The sequence below is a fragment of the Chaetura pelagica genome, unplaced genomic scaffold (genome assembly GCF_000747805.2).
Source record: "Chaetura pelagica isolate M959 unplaced genomic scaffold, ChaPel_1.0 scaffold49, whole genome shotgun sequence".
In the NCBI taxonomy this organism is placed as follows: domain Eukaryota; kingdom Metazoa; phylum Chordata; class Aves; order Apodiformes; family Apodidae; genus Chaetura; species Chaetura pelagica.
In genome coordinates, this window is record NW_009970715.1 from 279946 (window position 1) to 288913 (window position 8968).

General features: G+C 53.3%; 1 protein-coding gene across 1 annotated transcript in view; it reads left to right on the forward strand.

Annotated features, from left to right (window-relative positions):
* DTX2 (deltex 2, E3 ubiquitin ligase) overlaps positions 1-8968 on the forward strand; it is a 30501-nt gene that overhangs the window by 20598 nt on the left and 935 nt on the right. Inside the window, exons 4-7 of the mRNA XM_010006026.1 lie at positions 6197-6267; positions 7099-7257; positions 7345-7506; positions 8494-8583. Coding sequence (XP_010004328.1) covers positions 6197-6267; positions 7099-7257; positions 7345-7506; positions 8494-8583 — 482 coding nt within the window. The remainder of the gene's footprint in view (positions 1-6196; positions 6268-7098; positions 7258-7344; positions 7507-8493; positions 8584-8968) is intronic.

Genomic DNA, 8968 nt, shown 5'->3' on the forward strand with positions numbered 1-8968 from the left:
TCCGCCCCCGCCCCCCCCCCCCCCATGCTCCTGCTACACCCTCTTGGGGAGCCCTGGGCATCCATGTACCAGAACCTTCTCTAATTCATTGGTGGAACAAGTGTGGGAGCTGAGGGACCATGAAGGAGAGCATTTAATCCATAAATGCTCTCAAGAAAAGGTCTGCTTGTTAGCCATGCTTGTCACTGTTGAGTCACAGGATGAGATAGATCTTCCAGTCAAGCATGGCCCTGAGTCATGCAGGGCTTTCAAGGTTGAATTGCAGAGGATTTGTTCTCTCAACCTCTGTCTGGAGTGGGAGGGAATGGAGTGGAGCTCTCAGGTGGACATGCCCTGGCAGGAAGGGCTGGGTTACCCCAGCTCTCCTGCCAAGCTGAGCCACCTCCAGGGCAGAGCCCTAATTTCTCCTATTCATATCTCACTGGCATCCTGTACCCTCACCCTTGCAGAGTCTGTGGGCTCCTGGTTTAGAGCCTGGGTCCCATCCCTGTGCAGCAGCCCTGGGGCCCTGCAGGGATAGGTGTGAATCTAGCCTGGTGTAGCTGTAGAGCTTGTTTGCCAACCCTGGCACAGGTGTCCTGGAGTGGTCAACTGCCCCCAGACCTCAGGTGTTTCCCCCTTCAGGTGAGCAAAGGGGACACTAGAGATGAGTGGTTGTTCAACACAGGGTTGCTTGTGTTGAGGAAAGAGAGAAGAGCCCTGAGGTTGAGGGGAAGAGGCATCTCAGGGAGTTTGTAGGTGCCAGTGTCTCTCTTTGGAATCTGTACATGCAGTGAGGAGGCCTGATGGGGAAGTGAGGTCCAAACCCATCCGAAGGAGGCAGGGAAGGGTGATAGATGGAAAACTGAAATGGAATGTGAAGGGAAGTATCTTGTGGAAAACGTGTTATGGAGGGAGCTGGGAGGAGGAGATGCAAATGGTGAGAGCAAGTGTGGAGTAGGATGTGTGATGGAGGGGGAGCAGAAAGCAGGGGGCTGCAGCAGAAGCAGCAAAGAACAGGAGGAGCAAAGGAAAATGGGAGGTGAAGAAGAGCTGAGCAGGGGTGGGTGGCAGAGGGGCTGGACTGGAATCTCTCCACGGAGCCAGTGGAGTAATGTTAGCTACTAGCACGGGCAGTATCCCTGCAGCTCAGGATGAGGGCTGGAGGGGAATGCCCTGGAAACTGCCAAAATGGAGCTGTGGAGTGGCCAGGCCCTCCCACAGAGGCATGGCCTTATCCCTGTCACTGGAGGAGCAGGAAAACATGACTGCTGTTGGTGTTGGTCACCTGCTGCTGGTCAATGGCATGGAACTAGATGGAAGGTAAGGTCTGGTCCAGACACCCAGCCTTGCTCCTCTGCAGTGCAGCTGCCTTCCTCTGGGTGGGCTCTGCAGTGTCCAGCCCCTCCTTGGGGTGGAGGAGACCTGGGTGCAAGTGCTGGGATGCTGGCAGCACTGGGGTGTTAACAGTGGATGTGGCTTGGAACTGCTGAGCAGGGTGGGGAGAGCAGCCAAGCAGGGCAAGAAATGGGGCAGGTGAGTAGGACAGGATTTGGGCTGGAGGTAAGAGCAGCACACAGTTTTGAGGTGTCCTCCTGGGGAGCAGAGGGATGGTTGTCACCCTGCCAAGTGTCACATGTCCTGTCAGTGAGGTCAAGATGCTGGTTGTTCAGCTGGAGCACCCCAGAGCTCACACCTCGGCCAAGGACTGGCAGTGCTGGGCCAGGGAGGGCACCAGGTTGGGCCCCTGGGGGTGGCCAGGCCACTGTGTCAGGCTTGGGGACCTGCCTGGCTGTCACCTTCCTGCCAGCCCTCCCATGACACCTGCTGGGGACAGGACACCTCCAGTCCTGGGGAGCAGGGAGGGAACAGTGTCTTGGGAAGAGGCACTAAGCATCTCCTTCTCCCAGCTGGCAGGGCAGCACTGGGCCCAGCCATCCTTGTGCTGCTCAGGACGTGCTGCAGAGGAGATGCTTGGCCAGCTCTGCCCTTGCCTATGCTGACCCATGAGAAGGGGGGGTCCCCATTGCTGGGGAGGTTTATCCTGCAGATTCCCAAGATAAAGAAGGTGCTCAGTCTCTCCTAGGAATAAGTTGTGTTTGTACAACACCCCTCTGGGCTTGGGAATTCTGCTCTGCACTGTGAGTCCTGAGCCTGACTGGCCAGACTGGTCTCTCTTGCCCTGTTTTACACCCTAAGCTTGTGCATCATGTGCCCTTTTTCCTCCCACACCCTTCCCCTGGGTTTTCCCCTCAGGGAGAGCTCTAGCAGAAGTTGTGCATCCAGGAGGAGGCTGTTGGTGAGCCACAGAAAGAGGTGGTGGGTGCAGTGTACCCCTGCCAGCCCCTTCCTGCTGCAGACCCTGGCTGCACAGAGGTCCAGGTGGCACTGGTGGAAGCCCAGCCAGCTTGGGGAGTAGCTGGGTTGTGTTCAACAAAGGTGCTAATTAGTCAGGACTTGTTAATGGTCTGTGTTTTGTAGCCATGGGTGCTGAAGGTCCCAGGGGAGCAGTGGTCAGGCTCTGTGCTGTTGGGGGTGGCATCCTGATGGATCTGTGCTGCCTTCCCAAAGGCTTATCCAGGTCTCTCCTGGGCTGCTGTGCTGTTTGGGCATGGAGCCAGTCCCCACAGGGTTCCCCTGCCTTTCCCGGGCCCTGCCAGGGGGACTGAGGGAAGAAAGTGTTGGTTTGGGTCTGGTGTGCCACTTGTTACCCTCCTGGCTGATGGGAACACTGTCCCTTCCCTTCTGTCTCAGAGGTTTTCCTGCATGTCCTCTCCATGTGGAATGCTGCAGTACGGAGGGAAAGGAGATGGGCACACGTGTCCTTTCCTGCCAAGCAGGCTGGGATTTGACTTGGCAAGGGGTTAATCCTGGCTGATGCTGCTCCCTGTGTGTCTGACCACTTCCAGCTGGGACTGTGGACTGTGCCAGTGGGATGGGTGGGACTGGGGAGTCCCCCCAGAGTTGGGGGAGCTCATTGTTCCCATGGGGGATCATCTGCTGAAGGAGCCAGGCTGCAGTAGCAGGGATGCTCTGTGACCTAACCAGAGAAGCATGGTTACCTGGTGAAATGCTCAATGTGGAGAAACCCATGTTTGATACCAGATTATCTATCACCTTCCCCATCTCTGGACAGCCCTCCTGGGGGTTGAGGCCAGTAGGTCCAACCTTTGGAAATCCAGGGAAGAGAGGCCAGAGGTGATGAGTTGGGTGACTATCCATGGCAATAACTAGAAACAACCTGTGTCTGGCCTGTCTTAGAGTATATTAAAAAACAACTCTGCTGCCAACCATATGGCTCGTCTTGGGATGCAGGAGGTTTGTTACTGCTGCAAGCATTTGGTGGCTGAGGAAGGATTCAAAACACATCTGTTAAATGTTGCCTGTGAAAAGCCCTTGCTTCTGCAAGTGACTTATTATCTACTGGGAGGAAGGGGAAGCATTAAAAATATATACATTGTTATTCATCTTTTTGTAAGTGGAAGAATGGTGAAACATTCCTTCACATCCCAGGTAAATCAGTAGCACAGCACTAGGCCAGCTGGTGAGGAACAGCACTGGTTGATGCTGCTATTGCATTTTCAATCCTCTATTGAATCCTGAAAACTCCAGAGACTGAAGAGGCTTTGGTGATCCCAAGGGATGGTTAGAACAAAGATTTGGAGGCAAACACTTTTATGGAGCTAATGGTGCAGTAAGGAAGTGATTCATGTCCTGAAGTGCACGTGGCTGGTGCTGTGCCTCCCTGGCTTCTTACAGCTCCCCCTCCCTGCTGCAGGTTTTCAGGATCAAAAGGCTTCCTTGAAACTGGACATTCAAGCACTTGCAGCTGGGGACAGATTTTTCTAAAGCATCTGGGCTATTCAGCCCTTTCTCTGTCCAGGCCATTGTGGTGGATCTAAATGCATTAGAGCATTATGGCCGCAGAAGTAGCAGGAACAAACCATGCAAACCCCTCAGGAGTGGGTTTGCTAAGGGTCTCTTCTGAGTGCCCCCAGCTCCATCCTAATGCAAGCTGGTGAAGTAGGTCATGCCATTTGCTTTGCCCAAGATCCCTGCTGTGCCCCACAGACTCTACAACACCTTTCTTACCCTCCCTCTTACCCAGCTCAGCACCAGGGTTTTTGTCTCCTTTTCACTGATATGACTCGAATGAGCCTGGGTAGTTCTTGAGCAAGTCAGCTCTTCAGTTGTCTGAGCTGCTGCAGAGGAAGGAAAATCGACAGCAGGGGCTGCAGGGAAGGAGCGTCCTCTGCTGTCCTGAACAAGGTGAACTGCTCTAAAGCTGCTCAGATCTGTTCTGCAGGTGGGAGCTGCTGAGCTGGGGCCTTCTGCCAACTACTGGGCAGGCCTTGCTGGTGTAACACACCCTCTCTGCTCCCTACCTTGTCTGCACAGCTTTTTGGCATTGCTTTCTCCAGCCGCTAGCCAGAGGGGACAAGGAGGAAGGTCACTTGAAAAAGAGCCAGCTGGAAGACTCAGTCTAGAAGGGCTTGGTGGTCAGTCTGGCAGGCAGCACAGAAGCCTCAGGAAGAAGCATGTGGTGGTCATTGTGACTGGATGCTTCTGGAAGTGGCTGGACTTGTGGTGGGTAACAGCTAGGTCTGCTCAAATGGTCCTCTCCAAAACCTCCAGAGCAGAAGCAGCTGGAGCTCCTGTCACCCATGTGACCATAAAGGTCTGTTGTGGTTGCAAGCCAGAGCCTGGTTCCAACTGTCACCTGTGGAAAGCGCCAGCCTGGAGCAGGGACATCACCAAGCACTGCTGGGAGGGCTTCAGGCACAGCTCCCACTGGGCTGAGCTCTGACCATGAGCTGGGACAGCTCAGGCTGGTTGCATCCCTGTGCCACTCACTGTTCTGTGTGTGAACAAGGTCTCAGGAGAGGAGAGACCCCTTGGGATAAGATAAGGAGCTGTACCCCCTGTGGGGTCTGGTGATGAGCCCTTGAAGCAGCTCCTGGCACTGTTGAGCTGGAAGGCTGGGCCTTGCTCAGGCTTCTGCTTGTCTCCTGCTCTTCTTGTGGCAGTTCTTGGCAGTGCTTTTCTAGGGGATTTGGACATATCCCTGAAGTAGAAGATGCCTATTTCCATGTTGCTCTTGGGCTTAATGCTTGTTTTATCCTGTACCTTCCTGGCTAAGGGTCTCCAGAGGGTGATCTGCACAGCCCTGCTGTGCCTGAAGATGTCAGGCATCTCCTGGCACTTGGAGGGAACATCCCTTCACCTCCTGGGCTCCTTTTCTTGCTCCATGTGTCCAATCATCCCTTCTTCCTGCTACTGCTTTCAGAAATGGTGTGTTTCAGGATGGCCAGGAATTCCCTTCTGAAAATAACTCACCTTAATGACTGTTTTCATTTAGGATAGTCCAACTCCCAGTTCATCAGGCTTCCTTACCTGAAGGGTTTTCCACCCACATTCACCCTCTGCCTTTTTCTCTTCTGTTGCCCCAAATGAGCTGGTCTGTGGTGAAAAGGTGTCTCTTCCCTGACTGCATCTCCTCCAGCTGTCTGTGCTGCAGGGTGACCTTCTGCTCCCTGTCAAGGTGCCCCCATAGCACGTTTAGGAAAATGTGAACATACAAGGGCAAATACCTGTTAGGGAACTGGTTTGTTTTACACACCCTGTGACTTGCAGTGTGTCCTGCTGGAAGTATGTGGAAGCTTGATAGAAAAGCCACTGCTTTGTGGTGGGGATGTGAGACTTGTTCTGCCACACCCAGAACAGGGCCTGAAGCTCCCTGTGTTGCTGGGTCTCCTTGGCAGGTGCCTGCTGGGGTGATGTGGGAATACCTTTTCTCTTTTGACAGCTGCAATCCTCTGTCCCACCAAGACTACAGGGTCCTTGGGTTGGGTTTGATCCTAACTGGCCTCTGGTGTGCACAAAGTCCAACTGGGACCTGACTGGTGTTACCTGGGGAGAACTGGAGCACAGCAGCTCCAGACACTCCTGGGTGTATGGCACAGGGCACCAACATCTGCCAGTGAGTTCTCCATCTGCAGCACTCACCTTCCTAGTGGTAGCCATTTCTGATAGCAAAGACATTGTGGAGCTTGTAGGGATGAGTTGGAACAGCCTCTTCTCCCCCTCTAACCCAAGCCTTTCTCCTTGGCCAGTGACTTGCTTGTCTCCCTTCTCTCTAGCTCACCCTGCATGTGCCCCTTGTATTTCATGGTGTGTCTGATGTCTTCTCCTCTCTTTCTCATCTCTCCTTGTGCAGCTACACCAACTGATCCAGAAGCAGTGGTGAAGAAGTACTTGGAAGAGGTGAAGGGCACTCCTGCTGATGAGGTGAGAGAACAGAGAAGTTGCTCCAGTTTGCCCAGTACCTTGTTTTTTGGGATGCTGTGAAAACTATGGTGATGCCTGAGGACCATCCTTTCCCTAGGCATCCCCTGTGGCAGATCCTGCAGCTTGCAGTGGCACCATTCCTGGCACCATGCAGAGGTGTCAGCTCTGCCTGAAGCCCACATGTTGGTGTCATAGACAGAGCTAACAAGTGAAACTAGAACTAGAGCTCTGAGCAAGAGTAGAGGCCTTGTGATACACATTTAGTTTTTACCTGAGCTATCTTTAAAGTATCTGCCAAAGTATCTCCAACTACCGGAGGCAGGTGACCACAACAGAGCCCTGCTCTCCCTCTGCCCCCCAGGGTCTTCCTACAACAATGTATCCAGCATTCTGCCAACCCCACCTTCTTCTGCAGCAAGTGTGGCCAGGTACCTGGTGGCATGTCCTTGTCACAGGACTGTGACAGAGAAAGCACAGTGTGGGTTGTGTAGCTAAGCCTGGCAATGCCTCCTTGTTCCCCCTGGAGTTGGGGGCAGGCAGGTCCTGGGGTGGAGGAGGGAGTTTGGCTTTGGTTTCTTCTCTGTAGGGGAGCAGGATGTATCCATAGTCAGTTCCTACTCTGGTGGGTTCTCTTCCTGTGTTGTCCAGGAGATGGTGGAGTGAGTGATTCCAGCCAGACAAGGAAACTTTTCTCTGTGCCCTTCAAAAAGGAAGAATTAGAGTAGAAGGCAGCTCTTTTGAAGCATCTCCTCCAGCTCTTCCCTGCTGGGTCAGTCACTGGTGACTGCTTGCACTCCATGGTGGTTTTCTCCTTTCTGTCTTCACCTCCAGGACTGTATCATCTGCATGGAGAAGCTCTCCTCCCCCTCAGGCTACAGTGACACGTGCAGGAGCAGCAGCATCAAGGCAGAGTCTGTGGGTCGCCTGAGCAGCTGCCAACATTCCTTCCACATGCTGTGCCTGCTGGCCATGTATTCCAACGGGAACAAGGTACTGGGCTGGGCTGGCCCCACCAGCTCCCCTGTGTCCCGGTGGCTGGACTGTGGAGCCCTGATGTCTGCTGCTCTCTCCTGGCAGGATGGGAGTTTGCAGTGCCCTTCCTGTAAAACCATCTACGGGGTGAGAACGGGTACCCAGCCCAAAGGGAAGATGGAAGTCTGCACTTTCCCCCAGTCCCTCCCTGGGCACAAGGACTGTGGGACCATCCAGATCGTGTATCGCATCAGCAGTGGCATCCAGGTGAGTGCTCAGGGTGGGCAGGAGCAGCTGCTGCTGGAGAGCATGAGCTGTGAGGGCCTCCCAGAAAAGGCTTGGGATCCAGTAGAGCACCTGCTGGTAAACACACCACTGAGCAGCCCCAGGTGCACTGGCTGCTCTTTACAGAACCACAGATTCACCTTGGTTGGAACAGACCTGAAAGCTCAGAGTGCAACTATCAACCTAAGACAAGTCCTTAACTAAACCATATCCCTAAGTACTACACATATGACTTGTAAATCCCTCCAGGGATGGGGACTCCACCACTGCCCTGGGCAGTCTGTTCCAATGCCTGATAACCTTTTCAGTGAATAAATTCTTAACATCCAATCTAAACCTCCCTTAGCACAACTAGAGGCTATCACTTGTCCTGTAACTTCATTGAGCAGACTGATCCCCACCTCTTTACAACTTCATTTAAGGTAATTGTAGAGAGCAATTTAGTGTACAGGTGACTTGGGTCTCCTCTATGAAAGACCTTTTTCCCTTGGAGTGGTCCCAGACTCTCCAACAGCCTTTCCCCTTCAGGAAGGACTCATGTCTGTGTGAAGCAGGTAGGATGCTCAGCCCATGCTGACAAGGTGGGAGAGATCCCAGCACCTGGCTTTACAGCCCATGCCTGAGGTTTTGGTGACTGCAGTGAGTTTGCAAAGGTTTGAGCTGGGTGGTGGGTTTAGAGTGTCATCAGACCATGTAGGAAAAACTGTGGTTTAGGTCTGTGTCCCCCCAGAATTGCAGTAATCTGAAGAGAGCTGGCTTTGCATCCCAGCATGAGACCACCCTTGGAGGACCCATAATACTCTTCTGTGCCATAAGAACAAGTTGGCTCATCATCATCTGTGATACCTTGCCCCTTTTACATGGAAGAGCTGGTTTGAGATGAGTCTGTGTCAAATCCTGCTGCTGCAGGATTGCCCAATTCCTGGGAAGGTGGACATGTCCATGACAAACATGTCTTCTCTATTGCAGGGCCCTGAGCACCCCAACCCTGGGGCACCATACACAGCAAGAGGCTTTCCTCGCTACTGTTACCTGCCAGACAATGAGAAGGGCAGGAAGGTGAGAGATCACACCCTGGGAGCCTGACCCTTCTCAGGTTGTCTCTTGGCTCTGTGTTGGTGGATCAGCACAGGAGCTGTCCCCATGATGCCAACCAGCTAATCTTGGTAGCTGTCCATGCTGGTTGTTTCTTACACATATTTGTAACCCCTCTGCCCATGAAGATCTTCACTGCTTCTTCACAGCTTTGACTGGGAAGACTTGTTCTGCTTCACCCCTTCATCCCATCTGACCCTTTGGGAAGACACTCCTGGCCTGGCTTGGACTATAGCACTGAGAACTACTGAGCTCAAAGTCTGGCTGTTCCCAGCCCAATTTCCTCTGGGTGGGCATGTTTGTCTCAACTTGGATTTTTCAAGTCCTGGGAGACCAATATGTGTAGGGA